The 17,915-nt window shown below is 54.1% G+C and overlaps 7 protein-coding genes across 7 annotated transcripts; 5 read left to right on the forward strand and 2 right to left on the reverse strand.

Moving 5' to 3' along the window:
* Positions 1-94: 94 nt before the first annotated feature.
* J4E90_005865 (uncharacterized protein) lies at positions 95-2,811 on the forward strand (the record flags this gene model as incomplete). The annotated part of the gene is made up of 7 exons (XM_051435416.1): positions 95-298; positions 352-390; positions 438-470; positions 525-642; positions 692-699; positions 755-1,580; positions 1,631-2,811. 7 exons carry the CDS (start codon positions 95-97, stop codon positions 2,809-2,811), a joined length of 2,409 nt encoding a protein of 802 aa, XP_051290274.1.
* A 420-nt stretch (positions 2,812-3,231) lies between these two features.
* On the reverse strand, positions 3,232-3,757 carry HSP10 (10 kDa heat shock protein; the record flags this gene model as incomplete). Its single annotated transcript, XM_051435417.1, has 3 exons — positions 3,232-3,256; positions 3,325-3,608; positions 3,755-3,757. 3 exons carry the CDS (start codon positions 3,755-3,757, stop codon positions 3,232-3,234), a joined length of 312 nt encoding a protein of 103 aa, XP_051290275.1.
* A 402-nt stretch (positions 3,758-4,159) lies between these two features.
* On the forward strand, positions 4,160-6,231 carry J4E90_005867 (uncharacterized protein; the record flags this gene model as incomplete). The annotated part of the gene is made up of 3 exons (XM_051435418.1): positions 4,160-4,226; positions 4,279-4,449; positions 4,499-6,231. 3 exons carry the CDS (start codon positions 4,160-4,162, stop codon positions 6,229-6,231), a joined length of 1,971 nt encoding a protein of 656 aa, XP_051290276.1.
* A 2,801-nt stretch (positions 6,232-9,032) lies between these two features.
* J4E90_005868 (uncharacterized protein) lies at positions 9,033-11,104 on the forward strand (the record flags this gene model as incomplete). Its single annotated transcript, XM_051435419.1, has 5 exons — positions 9,033-9,289; positions 9,342-9,540; positions 9,588-9,789; positions 9,883-10,212; positions 10,263-11,104. 5 exons carry the CDS (start codon positions 9,033-9,035, stop codon positions 11,102-11,104), a joined length of 1,830 nt encoding a protein of 609 aa, XP_051290277.1.
* Positions 11,105-12,034: 930 nt separating this feature from the next.
* J4E90_005869 (uncharacterized protein) lies at positions 12,035-13,068 on the forward strand (the record flags this gene model as incomplete). The annotated part of the gene is made up of 3 exons (XM_051435420.1): positions 12,035-12,037; positions 12,242-12,874; positions 12,940-13,068. The coding sequence occupies 3 exons, from the start codon at positions 12,035-12,037 to the stop codon at positions 13,066-13,068; spliced, it is 765 nt and encodes a 254-aa protein (XP_051290278.1).
* Positions 13,069-14,244: 1,176 nt separating this feature from the next.
* On the forward strand, positions 14,245-15,244 carry J4E90_005870 (uncharacterized protein; the record flags this gene model as incomplete). The annotated part of the gene is made up of 2 exons (XM_051435421.1): positions 14,245-14,339; positions 14,395-15,244. 2 exons carry the CDS (start codon positions 14,245-14,247, stop codon positions 15,242-15,244), a joined length of 945 nt encoding a protein of 314 aa, XP_051290279.1.
* Positions 15,245-15,351: 107 nt separating this feature from the next.
* Positions 15,352-17,214, reverse strand: J4E90_005871 (uncharacterized protein; the record flags this gene model as incomplete). The annotated part of the gene is made up of 1 exon (XM_051435422.1): positions 15,352-17,214. The coding sequence occupies one exon, from the start codon at positions 17,212-17,214 to the stop codon at positions 15,352-15,354; it is 1,863 nt and encodes a 620-aa protein (XP_051290280.1).
* Positions 17,215-17,915: the final 701 nt, after the last annotated feature.

The raw sequence follows: 17,915 nt of genomic DNA on the forward strand, positions 1-17,915 counted from the left end.
TGCAGCTGACTCCAGCGAACAGTTATCGCAGACTCTTACTGCGCTGAGCTAAATCATCTTCCATTTCCTCATCTCCCCTCTACATCCCGCGATCATGGGAGTCTCCTCGCAGTACGTGCTGCTTATCGCTATCGCCATCCTCGTCCTACTTCCAGCCGGCGCAGACGCTTTCGGTGCTGGAAACATCGCGTCGATATCGAAAATCGAGGGCAAGAACTGGCGTCATGGCGATATCGAAGATATGCTCGCGACGGTCGCTTGCTTGAAGGGTCATAAATGGAAGAGTAACATGATCAAGGTATGCCCATATGACGATGTAGCTGTGATGACGACGACTGACCTTACGTGTAGCGTGTGTACTTTGGAAATTGGCTACGCGATTACTCACAAGTAAGCCCAACAGATTGTGCGACGTCGGAATGCGCTGACCGGTTTAGGCTGTTGATGTTGGAACGTTGGCTAAAGTTCAAGTATGCGAAAGCAGCAGAAGCGATTTCCCCCATCGACATGCTTACAAGACGTAGGGAGAAACTATTCGCGTTCTGGTCTGGGTCTTGTCTTTCATGTCCTTTGGCTATGCAACTGGAGAGTTTGAGGTCACCGCCGAGAGGCTAGGTGTGTATAGGCCCGAAGAACACATCGGTAAGCGAACTTGAGCCTCTTCTGCTTCGTCATACTAACGAGAGCCCAGATAACCCTGTAAGCAACTGCAGTTTGCAGACATACGAATGTGTTAACACTGACATTCTCAAAGAAAGACTATGCCGACAATGAGGACGCGAGAAAATACGACCCTCGTCTACGAGGTCCTGTCTCAGATGCCGAGCTTGCAGTAGACCCAAACACTGGTATGAAGAACTATATCGCGAACGAACATGGTAACTGGGCTACTTCGACCGGATATGTGAAGTACTCTTTTGCTCGCGCTATCCACTTCGGTCGACTTTACACCCACGGACAGTCCGGCCAACGTGGTCGGGACGAAGACCTTTCGGAAGCGCTTCGCTGTCTGGGTCAAGGACTGCACTGCCTCGAAGATTTCGGAGCCCATACCAACTACACTGAACTCGTGTTGCGTGAACTTGGCTACACCAACGTATTCCCTCACGTGGGCGTCCAAGCTGGCATCAACCTCCATGGAAAGCACACCTATCCTCTCGTAACAGGCACGTTCGGAGGTGTTGACTTCTTCCACTCGGTACTGGGAGAGGCCAATGATCACATTACTCAGACCGAAATCGACGAGGTGAACACTGCTCTCGTAGATGCAGTTGGCGGGTCTGGTGGACAGAGAAGCGGACCTGGAGGCCAATCCAATGCCTGCAGTGGACTCATTGATGTACTGAGTAAAGTACCCGGCACTGGCGATCTCATCAGCCAAGCACAGAGTCTGCAGGCTTCGTCAGATGCTCAAGCTGCAGAGAACGCGCGAGGTGGTTACGGCGATTACAGCTCGTCCAGGGCTGGACCTAACGACTTCGCTGCACCACCTGGGTCCATGGGCGGACCACCAGGACCAGACATCCCAGGAACAAACACTGATCCAGCCACAATTATCCCCAAGATTTACCCAATTCTAGGTAAGACCCCTCGCGAACGGAGGATCGTGACCTTAGCTGACCTCTTCAAGTTTTCCGTGACAACGTTGTCCGCAAAATCTCGGCCATTGTCTCCAAGATCCCTGGTTTAGAGAAGCTGATTGAGACCATCACCGAGCGCGTCACTCTGTTCGTGCTATCACTGCTTGCGCCTTTCATTCTGCCCATCATTAAGACAGCATCGTCCCAGCTGAAGAGCGGATCTTCTGCCGTCATTGACTCTGCGGCCAAGCACCAGTTTGAGGTCTGGACGGACCCTACATCCACCAACCCAACACACAGCATGCTGTCCAAGGATCACTTCTCTAACGTCTTGAACCCACCAGCCGGTCAAGTCGCGGTCGCTATCCTACAATACGTCGCGCCCCGCGTCATATACGCTTGGGACCACCCGGATGTGCCGGTCGACGAGGTTCTGCACGACTGCATGCGCGTGTTCCATCACCCAGCACTTCGTGATCCGCACTGCGAGGTACACAACAACATGTTCAAGGTCGTGGAGCAATGGGCCCGCAACTACCACGGAAAGGACCTGAACCAGATCCTGTCTTCTGAATCTGTAAAGGCTGGACATAACCACAGCGGAGACCACGATCACTCTGCAGGTCACAGCCACGGTGCAGTTAACATGTCGAGCTTCGGCGGCCACAGCCATGGCGGTGGTGGTGGCGGTGGTCATCATCAGCAGTCTAGCGGATCCGGCGACCTCCTAGGTTCATTGACGAGCAAACTTCCCGGCCCTCTCGGCGGTATGCTCAGCAGCTTCGGCGGCAGCTCTGGAAGAACTCGTGACATGGACGATGAACCCTCGGCGTCCTCTTTGGCAGCACCAGGACCATACCAGCCATCGCCATCGCCTCAGCCCTCGCAGTGGGCTGACTTCCAACCTTACCAGTCCTCGTACGCAGGTGAAGGATACCAGCCGCCTGCTGAGTACAGCAACGCAGTGCCATCTGGCGGATATGGATGGGGTCAAGGCCAGTACTCTGGAGGTCAAGGTGCGGAGCCTAGCTACACGGTCCCTACAAACTACCAGCAAGGGTACGAAAACTACCCTGCTCCTGGAGGCTATGGCCAGCCGCCGGCTCAACAGCCCCGGCCAGGATCTTATGGTGCGTATAACCAGGGTGGCGCATACAATTCGTATGATCAAGGCGCACCTGGGGAAGGTAGCGCAAGAGCGTGGGGCGCTGGAGGAAACTCAGGGTGGTAAGCGCTGGTTCAAATACCCAGGCGTTGACGGCTATAGAGGGAGTGAGGCGTCCCTGGCGCAGCTTCCGGATGGATCTGTTCACTGCAGCATGTCAGTAGATTCATGAATAATGCGAAATATGACCTTTCAGTCTCGACAACAAGCGAAGTGCGGTAGAGTAGAGATTCTTATATCATTGTTTCTCCCCCACATCTGCGCGACAGCTGGTGTCTTTTGATTCCGACCTCTTCCTTGTAAATACATGTTATCGAAGAAACGCTTTCCAAAACAGATAGCCCCAAGCCAGATGATATGCCAAATGAACGCCGGCCGTTATGCTAGCGTCTCGCGTTTCGTGAATGTTCGGGTGTGGTGTTGGTACAGGATACGCAAGCCAATCTATCCTCAATCTATCATGGTAGATGATGGCATATGCCCAATTTACTCGTTGATCTTAGCCAGGAGCCTGTACATGACATATTAGTCGCTATCCCACAATCTCCAACCACAGCTCTAAGTATAGTGTGTACGTACTCGTGGTCCCTGAAAAGGCTCAACTCCTCCTCGCCCACCTTGATGGGGCTTCCGCCGAATTGCGGGATCAAGACCTTGTCGCCTGGTTGTACGCTGGGGGTAACGCGCTTTCCATCCTTATCGAAGGCACCGGGGCCGACGGCGAGGACCTTAGCTTCGTTGAGCTCCTTGACGGCGGTCTCGGGGAGGAAGATGCCGGTTGCGGTCTTGGCTTCGGGCTTGATGCGCTGGACGAGGATGCGGTCGAGGAGCGGCGCAATGCTCTTGATGGACTTGATTGCGGACTATGAGGGGAAATTGGTTAGCTGGGAGCTGGGCTGGAGGTGGAGGTGGAGGTGGAGATAGAGGATGGGTGGTGGGGTGGTTGTGGTGGTGCGCAATGCTCGTGTCGATAGATTGGTATGGTGGGTTGGTATTGGGGGAAGCTTACCATGTTGACAGATGGACGGAAGGGAACTGGGTATCACGTAGAATCAAGAAAACGTTATAAGTGCGCTGGGCTTGGAGAGAGAGAGATGTTCGGGTTGAAAGCTAGACAGCAAGATGAAGATGTTGTGCTTTGCCCTTCCAGAAAATTCCATGTCCGTGCACTTACCTCGGAACACGCTGCGGAACGTTTGGCATCTCGCGCATTACCAGAACGAGTAACCTCACATTCGTCCCTTGCTAGGTGCTTTCTTTTCGCATTGCATCGGCGTCGACAGTGCTTCTTATGTGGAGAAACAATGTCCGACGATGCGGGCATTGTTACCATACTGCGAGACGGAGCCATGTAGCTGGGCTATTCCGACGCGCGCAGTCTACGAGCGCTCTGCCAATTGGGAACGATGAGTTCATGTCGGCTATGCGAGATGGTGTGTTCGTGGAAGAGAAGGGTGATGATGTAGGCAAGAACCTTTTGGGTAAGTTGCAGTCGTATTCGCTGCAAGAATGCGCGACTGATGTACGACACAGGCATTGCCATCAGTGGGGGTGTCGATTCAATGGCACTCGCTGCGCTATACGCACAGTCTCGGCTAGAAGACCCCAGGCTGCCTATCCCCCATGGCTTCATTGTAGACCACAAAGTGAGACCGGAGAGTACAGAGGAAGCGAAATGGGTGTCGCAGCAACTACATACGAAGCGTGAGAATCTATGATACTTATCTGGCGGTCAAGTACTAACATTGTCAAGTTGGTATACCAATCACCATTCTTCCCCTTACATGGCCCGATGCCTTCGATCCCAACGACTCCAAGCGATTCGAGACGGAAGCGCGTACGCTCCGCTACCAAGCGCTAGGTCTAGCATGCAGAAGCATGAAGATTACACGCCTCATGCTCGCACATCACGCGGATGATCAGGCCGAGACTGTCATGATGAGGCTGGCGAACAATAGGCTGCGCTCCGGGCTTCAGGCAATGCAACGCAGAGAGTGGATACCAGAGTGCGAGGGCCTACATGGGGTGTACCACAGCGGAAAACAACAGAAGCCAGATCGCACCGGGCTGGTACCATTTAAAATCGAACAGGGGGGTGTGCAGATTCTGCGGCCTCTATTGACGTTTGAAAAGACGAGACTTATTGCGACGTGCGAAGAGAAGGGTGTAGCTTGGGCTGAAGATAAAACGAACCAGATCAAGACGCTTACGTCGCGCAACGCTATACGCCATATATATCAGAACCACAAACTTCCGGAGGCTTTGAGTGTCAAGTCGCTGGTCAATGTTTCGCAGCACATGCAAGAGCGCATCAAGTGGCACAGAGATCTCGCGGACAAACTCTTCGATAAATGCCCCATCAAACTCGACATACAGACAGGCTGTCTTATTGTCCGATTTCCCCCTTTCTCCGACCTCCTACCATACCCGATAAACACCAAAGCCGACAAGATCAAAGCGAAGAACACGGCATATTGCCTGATAGAACGCGTGGCAGGACTAGTCACACCCGCCACCAAAGCACCTCTTGGTGAACTCGCCGCATCCGCCTATCGCATCTATCCCGAACTCGAGGAGCTCGAAGAAAATGTAGTACCGGGTGAAGCGCTCCGAAAGAAGAACTTTTGCGTCTACAATGTGTGGTGGCGCTTCTGGGACAAGCCCTCGCCGTTTAACAAGCCCGAGCACCAAGAAGAAGGCATCAACCCAGACCTGACCCACCCGCGAGAATGGCTGCTTACCCGGCAACCGCTTGAAACGCTGGAAAGAGCAAATCCTGAATTGAACATAGTCTACCCGTCAAAAAGAACTCTGGGTAAACCATCGCAGAGAGAACTGTGGCGACTCTTCGATGGCCGCTACTGGATCTCTTTAACCAATCGACTTACGTACGACAACATCGTTCTGCGTGTCTTTAGCAAGGATGATTACTTACCCACTGCCCATGAGATCAAGAACCGAATGCTTGAACCTGCAGAAAACAGTCCCTATCGCTTCATCACGGCTGCTTTCGATCTGCTCAAACCAGCCGATCTGCGTTTCACGCTGCCTGCCGTATTCCGGATAGACCGCAACACAGGCGAGCAAAGATTACTGGGGTTCCCGACTCTCGACTTGCGGCCCCATGGCTTTGGACCACCGGCGAGTGAGTGCGAGTGGGAGGTTGCTTACAAAAAGATTGATTTCGGGTCCCGGTCTGCGTATGATATCATTAAGCCTGGGAAGTCGAGGAAGGATATCTATGATGAGGCGATGAAGGGCAGACCGGCGGAAAAGAAACGCATTATCAAGTCAAAGGAGGTGTTAAGGAAGGAGCGGAAGATGAGAAACGTCTTGAGGAACAGGCAGGAGCGTACAGAGGCGAGAATCAAAGGTTCCACGGGATATGACCATGCGGCATATGTTGGTGGAAAAGAGAGCAAAAGACAATGGAGCGCTGCTTTTCAGGACGTGGAGAGCAGTATGCAGGTAGACGGAAGAAAGTGAAGAGAGAAAAAATGTGCACACAGAGGGAAGAGGCAGCCTGTATGCTATGTCATTAGCAATTGATACCCCACAACTATCCGATAGAATTTATCACCGCCATGCGGTGACAAGTGCTCTAGTTGTGGTAAGAAGGGTCCCGCGAGGCTGAAGCGATGACGTTGTGGGAATAGACACGGAAAGTGCACCCAGCCAAATGAGGAAGGCAGATGTCGAGGCAGCCGTCTCCACCAACGCGCATCGCCTCCTTCCCCGCCCTGCAGCGGCAGTCGAGCGCCATTGCTTTGAGCTTATTTCGACCGCTATTATTGCGTGTTGCATGCGAGGTTGGTGTTGGTCCTATACTGTTGTTTCGCACGGTGCATGGTTGGGTTAGATCGGGTGTTGGATGTGATGCATTGGTAGTGAAGATGGTGGATGACCTCCCGCGGAGTGTTTTGTTGGCTCAATCACGGCGTGCGGGGAACATTGGCAGGACTATCTATGTGGCGCTGCTGAGACTATTTGTACTTTGTACGCCATGTAGCTGACATGTGGTGTGAGATTTAAGAGAATCACACCTCAACAAGTATAGCATGGCTTGCTCGTGGTAGCCGTAGTTCTACACGCTATCGACGTTGACTCGTGTGGTGGAGCCCGGCCGGGAGTCTTCGAATAGCCAACTCGCTCCGCGCTCCAGAAGAAGCCACGAAGCGAGAGTAGTCAGGGACGCCAGATCCACAGTTCATCGATGAGGCAAGGGCGACGATAAATTGTCAACAACAGGGCTATCAGCGGCTCAGAAATTCGATCAGAGATACGAAGATGGTGGCTTGTCAGATGTTGATTAACGTGTGGAGTGTAAATATGGCAAAGTTCTGGATGGCATTTAGCGTTTCAAAGGCATGAAACGGCGCGCAACATGACTTGGTGCACAAGGTTGCGAACAACCCAGGCACAAGGCCGCACGGGAACCCGTCAGCCTCTTGTCGCCAAATTTGCTGCACCCGAGTGCCTGTGGCGGTGAGCGAGACGCGGATTGGGTACGGTCATAATTACTGTCAGGGAGATCGTCTGCGGAGTTTTATCGAGTGCTCTGTGCGTACCGCGATGTTGGGCTACCACCGCTGAGATGACAGGAGGCATGTAGATCAAGCGGAATTTCTTTTGTGCGTCTCAGGTCTGGCAGCAGCAATGATGTGAATCGAGGTGATGGGGCAGCTGGAGAATGGGCGACTATTATTTGATACGTAACAGAGAGTTTTTGGAGTGCAAGCTGTGGCAGGCTAGTCCATGGTGCTGCCCGTGGTAGACGCCCCTTTCACGTGAGGTGAAGATTGAGCCGGCATGGCCCTAGTCACACTGGCCAGGTGTTTTCGGCTGATCTGAGATGAAGGCGACCATTCTTGAGAGTCAGTCCGGGTTTAGCAATTTTCACTTCACCCGTTGCTGTGGCAAGGCGGTGTCCAATGTGGAAGATCTATGCCAGGACTGGTCTGTTCAGGAGTGCAGGTGTTGACCACGCCAGATAGTAGATGCAGATGCCAGACCCAGAGATCTAACACCAGCCTCGACAAAGTCGGACTGGCAAGAAAAGAAAGTCAAGCGTGCGTGAACGCCATCAAGACTAAGATGGCGGCACGTAGTCTCTTCGGCAGCATTCGCCAGCACCAGCGCAAAGGTTAGCAATTTGGGCGCCAGGGTCTTGACGCCTTTTGTAAACGGGGATCACGCTTGGAGGGCGGTGGCGTGCCGCGATTCGTTACGTGCAGGCGCTAGAAGTGTCTAGCCTTGAATGCTCAGACAGGCTTGGCATGGCGCGAGAGTGCGAGTTGTGCAGAGTTCGCGACGGCGCAACCAAGACGGCGGAGGCGTGGCACAGAGGTGCGCGGTGTTGACGGAGGTGTTCACTGCAGCGGCCAGCCGTAGAGCCGCCTTTTGGGTGTGTGAGACTCGAGGGCGCTCGGTTGATGATGTGCATGGAGTGGGTTGGATGCAAGATACCGATGTCGATCACGGTTATACTCAGTGGTGCTCACCTGGGCACTACTACTGTGCCCGGAGTACTGATGGTGCGAACGCTGTATACTGGTGGATGTACAGCGGACACCTAGTGAAGATGGGTGTCGATGACAAAGACGAGGCAGGCTAGACGATAGCCATCTGCCCAAGACGGCGCCGGCTGTCGTGTTTGGAGCCGTCATCAGTCTCGTGAGCCCGCAAAGATAGCAACCTCTGCCAGACATACATGGCCGATCGTGGGCAAGTGTGAAGAGGGGCAGCTGGATCATGCGACCACGCCCAAGGGTCAGTCGACCTCTCTGCTTATCAGACGCGTGGGCGCCAACGTGGAGTCCGCCAGATGCCGGATCACGCACAGTAGATGCAACTCTGGCTTCGATAGTAAAGGTTGATGCCGGCATGCACAGCGGGCGTTTCAGAGGTCAGAGTGCATAACGTTGGTGAATGGTGCTATTCGGGCGGGCTAGCAGCAGGCGGGTCCGTCCAAGAGGACGTGCAGCCGCGAAAGCCAATTTCGTTGGTGGCATCCCTGCACCTGAACCCCTACCTAGCAACAGCCCTCACCTTAAAGTTCTCCCCTTCCTTGGGCGTCTGAGATTTTCTATCCTTCTTCCTCCTCACCGCCCTTCGCATCCTTAACAAGGTCGTGCCTGCTTGTCTGCCGCTGCACTTTGCGAGCGTCGTACTTTCCCTTTCCGTACATCTTGTAATACCCAAACCCGAGCTTGCCTCACAACACTCCTCATTTCGCACCCACAAACCCCACACACGCACGCTCTCCCAAACAAACTGCACCACACACCATGTCTGCCCCCGTCGACGCCCCCAAGCCCGTCGAGCACCCCGAGGTTGGAACTGTCGGCACCGTTGAGCCTGCGCCGGCACCCATTGTCGCCAGCGAGCCTGTTGTCGCCGCGCCCGTAGAGGAGGCGCCCAAGACGGAGGATGTCCCCAAGACCGAGGGCGAGGCCGCAGCGCCCGTAGAGGAGGCCAAGGAGGAGAAGGTCGTCGAGCCCATTTACAGCGGTGCGCTCGGCTACAAGGCGCCTGGCCTGAAGAAGTGAGTGCAACCGTATTTGACGATTTTCCGACCGTCTACTAACAACTTCCAGCGCCTTCCGCTTCGCCAAGAAGTACTTCTGGTTCGGCGAGGAGCCCGTTGCCGCCGACAACCTCAGGGAGTACCTCCGCGGCGAGAAGCCCGAGGTTGCCCACCCCGTTGTCGCCTGGTCCAGCCAGACCGGAAAGGGCCTCCTTTTCTTCGTCAAGCACGCCGACCAGAAGGAGCACCCCGCCGGTGTCCTCAACTTGGTATATTGAATTCTCCCCAGTTCAAAAACACAGTCTAACACCCCCAGGCCTATGCCACCGACCTCGCCAAGGACGGCGCCGTCGCTTTCGCGTTCAAGATCTCGGGCCACAAGCACACCTTCGAGGCCACCACCGCCGCCGAGCGTGACGGATGGTTCGTCGCCGTCGAGAAGGCCATCACCGAGGCCAAGGCGTCCAAGGACACCATCGAGTCGAGCGAGGGCTACAAGGAGAACAAGGAGAAGATTGGTACGTTTTTCCAAATCACCCACGTCGCGTCGCGTTCGCGATGGCACTAGTGGGCGATCTGTCTGTGTGCTGCAGTAGGCTAACATCCCGCAGGTAAGCCCACCGCGCTAGCGGGAGCTACATCCTCCGCCCCCAAGAAGAGCATGGACGCGACCCCCAAGCTCGCCGAGGGTGAGACCGCCGCTGCTGGCGAGCCCGTCGCTGCCCGCACTGGATCTTCTTCCAGCTCCTCTTCCGACGAGGAGAAGCGCAAGAAGGCCGCTAAGAGCAAGTCCCGCTCTGTCTCCCGCGGCAAGCGTGCCAGTCTCTTCGGCGGCCTGCTCGGAAAGAAGGACAAGGAGCCCAAGGAGGAGACCGATGCTGCTAAGACTGAGCCTGAGGTCAAGAAGGAGGAGCCCGCCGTTGTTCCTCACCTCGACGAGAGTAAGTTCATCCGCTCCATACTTGCATCATCTCGTACTAACATCTTCTAGTCCCCGCCACTGCTCCCGTCAACGCCAACGACGTTGTGAAGCCCGCTGAGGAGACCACCGCCGAGCCCGCCGTCCCTGTTGTCGCTGCTCCCGCTGAGGAGGTCAAGGTGGATGAGACCGCTGCTCCCGCCACCGCTGAGAAGCCCAAGCCCCAGAAGCGTGGTTCCATCTTCGGATCCTTCGTTGAGAAGCTCAAGTCTCCCACCACCGAGAAGAAGGAGCACGAGGCTGGTCTTGCCTCCACCCCCGTTAAGGAGAACGAGACTGCCGCTGAGGCTAAGCCCCTTGAGGAGGCCACGGTTGGCGCACCTGTCGTTGCTGAGCCCGTCGTCGTTGCCACCGAGCCAGCTAAGACCGAGGAGGCCAAGGTCTCTACTCCTTCCAAGGAGAAGGATCACTTCAAGTTCGGAAAGTTCTTCGGATCCAAGGACCGCGCCAAGTCGCCTGCTCGTGAGCCCAAGGTCGACGCGGCTGCTCCTCAGATCGCTGACACCAACGCGCCAGCCACCGCTGAGCCCGTCCAGGCCGTCGAGCCTGCTCCCATTGCTGAGACCAAGGTTGAGCCCACCGCTGAGACCGAGGCTCCCAAGCAAGACAAGCGCAAGTCGTTCTTCGGCAACCTCGGCCGCTCGCTCTCCAAGGCGACCGGTAACAAGGCGCCCAAGGACAAGAAGGACGCTGCCAGCCCTGCTCCCGTCGCCGAGGAGGAGGCCGTTGCCGCCCCCGCCGTTGAGGAGAAGAAGGAAGAGACCACCGCCCCTGTCGTAGCCGACATCCCCGCTGAGAGCAGTGTGGGCGATGCTTCGAAAAGCGCCAACCCGACTGTCGCTACAACTGCGTAAGGTTTGGTGGGAAGATGTCAGCCTTTGCAACGACAGCCACGACGGAATGACGGAAAAGCAAAGACTTCGTAAATCCCTTGTTTGACCGCCGGCCACTGATACCCCCAAAATCTGCTTTGGATCTTGAACCCGGATTCAGGCGTCACATTTGGATCAAGCTTCTTCACATATCCCCTCTCATATTTGATTTCTCCTTGCATCTGGACCAACTCATTGTCACTCTCTCTTGGTGGATCGCGACGGACTCTTTGTTTAGACTGATACCACTGTAACTGTTTCTCTCGTTTTGATACCACTGGCGGATCTCGGACGCATTTGTTTTATCGCGCAATACCCCGGATACCCTCTGCGTACTGCCTTGTTAGAAGGAGTACACAAGCGGCCACTAGGGCACATATCGACGTAATAATCTCTAATAAACTGTCGTTTGCTCTTACCTGAAGTGTTAGCTGTGTGTACTGTGATGTCTTGACTCAATGATAGCGATGGTTTGCGCGGAGGAGTATGCCGCGTGGATCGACCAAGTTGCATGACGCTTACTCACAACGGTCGTGTGCTGCCCGGATGAGTGTGAACTAGACACCAACCTGCAATAGACCGGCCCAGCCCTGGGTGCGCGCATGAAGACATGTGGCAAGGCTTGGGCAAGATTGTCGCATCATGAGCACGGCAAGAGCGGAAGGCGCACTAGGGGAACCATACAGCGCAGGTTGACTGCGCCTTCCTTGGTGCTATCGATTGATACTTCCATGTCTGGACCCGGCAGCCTCGTCTCTACCCAACACAGCTCGCCCTTATTCTCTTTCTGAGAAACACGATGCCCATGCCATCATCTTTCACTTGCGTTCACATTCATATCCCGCTCGTATTGCCGCTGCATTCCTACCTTCGCTCTGTGCATTGCTAGGCCATACATGTCATCACGTCACCATGGTAGGTGGATGCCGATCGCGTGTCTCAGCGCAAGTACCAGCAGTTCGCATGCTCTAACACACACACCATTAGGGTTGTTGCGCATCCCGCACGAGTGACGACACTCCGCCTGCTGTCCTCGCGCATTCGTCGTCGCGTAACATCACAGCGCCGTCGACGCGACCCAGCTCTATCCCCTCACCACGCGCCTCACATGCTTCGCAGGGCAATGCGCACCCACCGACGAGTCGCCCGGATGCCGACAACCGCCCCAACACGCCTCTCAAGCCCATATCTCCGACTCAGCGCTCGCGCCTGCCTAACACGCTCGCTTCACCCACTGCTAAGAGCAGCAGCCGCGTCCAACCTCTGACAGACTCTACGCATTCGACATGGACCCGATCGCGGTTAGAGAAGGAGCGCGAAGACTGGTGGGACACACAGGTCACGGGTTCAGAGCAGATATGGGGCGCCATACGTCTTGTAGCGCAGCATCTACAGGCTGGCCAGTTGCAAGAGGCGCAGACGATGCTCGATGTCAGTGACTGCACCTGCCCAACGGGCCTGCTTTGGCGAGGCGTTTACGATGCGACTGGCGTCCAATACAAAATCCCCGAGTGGGTGGTAGTAGAGCCAGAGGGCCTAGCAGAAGACGATGGTATGGACGACAAAGACTTGGCTGGAGATGCGAGCGCCAGTGCTGTGCAGGAGACGGTTGAAGATACCCTCGCCGACGACTCCGGCAGCCTTATACGTGTGAAAGTAAGGACGAGCCACGACCAGCGGGATCATCAGGTCGTCATGCGGATGAGAGACTCGGTCGCGACCATTATAGAGAAGCTGAAGAAGCAAGCAAAGGTATGTCGGACTTGATTGTCTCCATGCCTCTACTTTCCTGCATGTACATCGCTGACCACATATAGCTCGATCCTACCCTCATAGTTCGTCTCGCATACGGCGGACGTATCTATCAACCCAGCGAAACTCTCGAGTCGCACTCTTACTGGAACTTTGCTAATAACTACATTCTCACCGCGCTCGTCTTTCAGTAAACATCTGATCCTTTGCACATCCGCATCCGCACTCCTACCATGTCTCGAGGCTCCACGTTTGAATATGTGGGTCACATGGCTCACAAGGATTCCTAGGTCTCCAACCGCGCATCTCAACTTCCTGTTTGAGTCTATTAACAAAACGTTGGATGAAATGGGCATACCGAACCCGAATGAACCTACTTCGGAACATGACTCTGACGGTAGCGAGACCGACCCTCTTCTTCCTCGATCACGTCGGTCGGATAGTGGCAGCGATGACGGAACGTCTGCAGGTTGCGTCGCCTTTTTGTATGGGTTGGTTCGCTTATACTGGAACTTTCAGCGGTGGAACTACTCTTCGCTTCAATAGTCCATTTGGTGGCTTGTTTGATACCCCTCTCTCCCATGTCTTTTCGTTTATACTGGCGGTAGGCACCGAGGCCTTTGCTTGTACCCAGCATCATTTTCCATGCTTCGGCGTATCGCTATTGCGAGATTGTAATCATTTGGACAATAGAAGTCTGACTAGTGCTTGAAGTTCTCTTCAATACAAATATGCTGCATTCATTGACTTTATTCTCTTGACGATTCAGGTTGACAGGAGCTATGAGTGAAGCCGTGTTGAAGTTGTACAACGTTAATTGTGTAGTCCGCATGGCTTAACGGCGACCTACCGGTGATTCTTCCCGTACAAGTCTCAATAGCAGGCCGTGTCGGATAACGAAGATGCATTTATCGTCTTCTCCACGTGTAACATCCTTCGCACGCGAAGCTTCGTGGGTATCTCCGGGTGGTGCTTAACCCCGAATCAGATGTCATCACATCCACATAACAAAGTGATGATCAACACCATTACAAGAAGCGGTCAAGTACGTCCTCCGCTCCTAGCCTTCCCGAGGTCAAACGTTTGTTATCTGCCGTCTAGCTTCCCGCATCCTCCATCGACACCATGATGGTTGTGGTGAACCCTGTGACATCATCGTTTTTCAACCTCGGAAGCTCATCGCCCGCCATGACGACGAACTACCCTCTTTTTGAGTACCATAAAAACTCACTAAGAGCGAACCAGATACTCCAATTCACAGCACACATAAAGCCAACATGTTCGCCTCATCTGCGTCGCGATCTTTACGCACAACTTCCACAGACCGACTTTCACAAATAACCAGACAAGTCCTCCCGCAACAGATCAGAATGGCGCACAACGGCACAACCCACACGCTCAACACGGGCGCCAAGATTCCTGCCATTGGCTTTGGAACTTGGCAGGACAAGGAAGCCCAGGAACCGTAAGCTTTTGTCTTGTCGTTAAGAAGCGTGTCGTTTTACTAATGCAGAAGATAGAGCTGTTACCATGGCCCTCAAAGCGGGCTACCGCCACATCGACACAGCACGCATCTACGGGACTGAGCCCGCAGTCGGCAACGCCATCAAAAAGTCCGGCGTCCCCCGTTCCGAGCTCTTTATAACCAGCAAGCTCTGGAACAACTCGCACCACCCCGACGACGTCGAAGCCGCACTCGACGCATCCCTCAAGGACCTCGGAACCGACTACCTCGACCTCTACCTCATGCACTGGCCCTCGCCCTTCGCCCGGGGCTCAGAAATGTTCCCCAAAGACTCCGCCGGCAAAGTCAAAGTGGGCGACAGCGACTACGTCGACACCTACAAAGCCATGGAAAAGTGCTTCAAAAGCGGCAAAGCCCGCGCAATTGGCGTGTCAAACTTCAGTAAAGCGGAGTTGGAGCGCTTGATCAAGGAGACTTCTGTTGTGCCTGCTGCTCACCAGATCGAATGTCACCCTTACCTCCAGCAAAACGACTTCACGGAGTTCCACAAGCAACAGGGTATCCATGTGACGCAGTACTCGCCGTTCGGCAATCAGAATGAGATCTACGATTCCGGGAAGAACATGAACAAACTCATGGACGACCCTGTGCTTGTGGAGATTGGCAAGAAGCATGGGAAAACTGGTGCGCAGGTTGCGTTGGCGTGGGGTATTGCCAAGGGCCATTCTGTTATTCCCAAGAGTAAGACTGAGTCGAGGATCAAGGCGAATCTGGAGGGTGACTTTGCCCTGCCTAAGGAGGATGTAGAGAAGATTACTGGTATTGATAAGAAGATGCGGTTCAATGATCCTTCGGGTAACTTTGGATGGAACTTTTACACGGATTTGGATGGTAAGAAGAAATGAGGCAGGGAGTAGTGTATTATAACGCTATTGAAGTAACCGACTCAAAATTATATAACTATATGCATGACATGGACAAATGCTCAAAACGCCCGACGTACACCCATTCCCTAACTATAACTTCCCGCAGCCCAACTCTTCCTACTCTCCCTGCGATCCTCACCCTCGAAGAATATAGCAACCTTGTTCGGCTCCCCCTTCTCCCCCTCATGATAATTATACTGGATCTTCTTAAACCGTAGCGCCCTCGCCTCCTTGATCTCATCCCCACTCATGACCATCGCTGTATCACCTCCAATACGACTCACAACAGGTTTCAAGAGCATGGCCATACTAAAGAAACTCTCGTCGCGGACAATCGTGCGGTTGGCGAAGAGACCCAGCGTGCAGAGAGCGAGGAATTGGATGAAGCAGATCCCGCCTAGGATGCTGAAGATGTAGGACCAGTCTACGTCGAGTTGCTGGCCTGGCAGAGGAACAATTTGATCTGTGAGATTATATCGGATGCCGTGGTTGTCAAAGGCGGCTACAGCGCCGATTGTGAAACGCATCAGCATTTCTTCGACTTCTTGTTCCGTCACATCGTGATCGGGCGACCATTTGGAACCTTGACCGTAGTATCTAGTCTGTCGGTCTAAGAGGTCCCAAGGAATACCCGTCCAGGCGATTGTACCAGCGGCTATACGGGCAAACTCGTCGCTACCGTATAGGGCTGCCCTGTCGGCGTCTGTGTATGGTTTTATGTCTGTGCTGTCGGCACGGGTCACTTCTCCGAGGGTGTTGTTGCAGACGAACAGGGACGTGCTGCGTATGTTGCCGAATGGTTGCTGCACGACGGTGAAGTTTGTGCATCTTGGGCCGCAGTGTGCTTCCACGGATCCAACCCAAATGGTTTCACCCCTGACGTTTTCGGGCATGTAGTACGGGAGATAGTCCTCCGTTCCACGCTCTCTTGCCAAGAGGTAATAAATGTTGTCGTTTCCATCATAGACAGTGTCGTTCAGTAGCTCGAGGTGGTTGCATGTTGCCTTCACAGTGACATTGCGGGAGCTGGGGCGTGTCGGCCAGCGGTTGAGAAAGCGGTAGTACCAGGCGCCATCGCCTTTGTAAATTGGTGCAGCTGCCAAAACGGATAGATCAGATTCGGCATGTTCTATTTCCCCAAGAGTGTAGTTGGGGTAGCTTGCGGCCTCCATGCCAAACGACCAGGCCGCCATTAGAGTTGTGTCATTCATCAGTCGAGGCTCTTCGTCGGCGTTGTTGATAACTGGATTGGTGTCAATGTACCAGGCGTTCAAGTCGGCTACTGTTACGTTTCCATTGGCCAGAAGGGGGAGTTCCGAAGTCACCATTGGCCAGAACAAACTCAGTAATGCGACCAGAACCTGAGATCCGAGGTTGATAGCAAGCCATACTAGACACGCAAGCCACATCCACTTCGTCCCATCTGCTCTGATGTCTTTGAACCACCGGAACTTGCGCAGCCATTTCTTGCCTCGTATTCCAGGCCAGGATATGATCATAAGCTTAGTAACACTAGCCAGCGATTCAAGGTGTAGAATGAGATCGAATACCTCCAGGCTGATGTATCGCTTCGTAAGGAAAGACCATCGGATCACCGATGCGTAGTGCTTTAAAGAGGCCAGTAAGTTCAGACCCAGACATAGTGAAAGAGCGATTGTAAGCGAATTGAAGATCTTAACATCCATCCTGGAAAGCGCAACGGGCTGGCGAAATCCTTCCCACGCTCTCAGTGTGACGCACATCAATGCGCTGAAGAACAATGTTCCGAGTAGCCTCAACGCAGCGTTTAGCATGAGGGTCTTTCGTGCTTCACGATGATCGAAGCGCTTAATGGGAGTGCGTTGGTTGTGATGATGAGTCCCGTCCTCAACGTCAAAGGTGGAACTGGGGCTGCCTATGCTGGCGAAAAATCCGCCCTTGGACTCCATAATCTCCGGTGACTGGACCATGGAGGGTGTGTTGAATGGTGAGTTGGATGGCGAGCATGATATATCGTCAACATGCTGCATCGCCACATCGCCGCTGTCGTAGCCTGGAGATTCGGCATTGCTCATCAATGGGGCGTGGTCGGAGTGTCCTCCACTCACGGTGCGATTCCGATCCATGGTGTTCATTATCTGGTCCTGGGCGACTGGATGCTGTGTTTGTCCTGCTCCTCAATCTACAGTTGCGGAGATGAGTTTGCGTGGCTTGAGCTCTCGCGCGCCGTCAGACGGCAGGCTGCAGGTATTTTAGGCGAAGATAGCAAGCTGAGTAGAGAGCGGGGCGGCACGCGCATTCCTTAGCGATGTCGAAGATACCGGGCCTGTGGTTGTATTTCCCGGGTATACGGATATGTGAGAGGGATTTCCACAATAGTACTACCACAAGAAGTCGCAAGAGGGGTAATATAGAGTAGAGGAAGTGGGGGATTTCCATGAGCGCGCACATCGCGCTCTTATCGCTGTTTTTCGGACGGGTTTCCGCGAGACGACCATATTGGGGGCTGAAAGTTTGGGGGCCACAGCAGCCGCATCTGCAAGCCTTTGGCGTTGCACAACGCGGGCGGAGTGACTGTAAATCCAGTACAGAGGCTGATAGAGGGACGATAGAAAGTACCAAAGCGCAAGAATAGAAACCAAAAAGCACATCAACGACTCACCATGCGCCT

This window comes from Alternaria incomplexa (assembly GCF_024043165.1).
Source record: "Alternaria incomplexa strain BMP 0042 chromosome Unknown scaffold_8, whole genome shotgun sequence".
NCBI lineage: Eukaryota > Fungi > Ascomycota > Dothideomycetes > Pleosporales > Pleosporaceae > Alternaria > Alternaria incomplexa.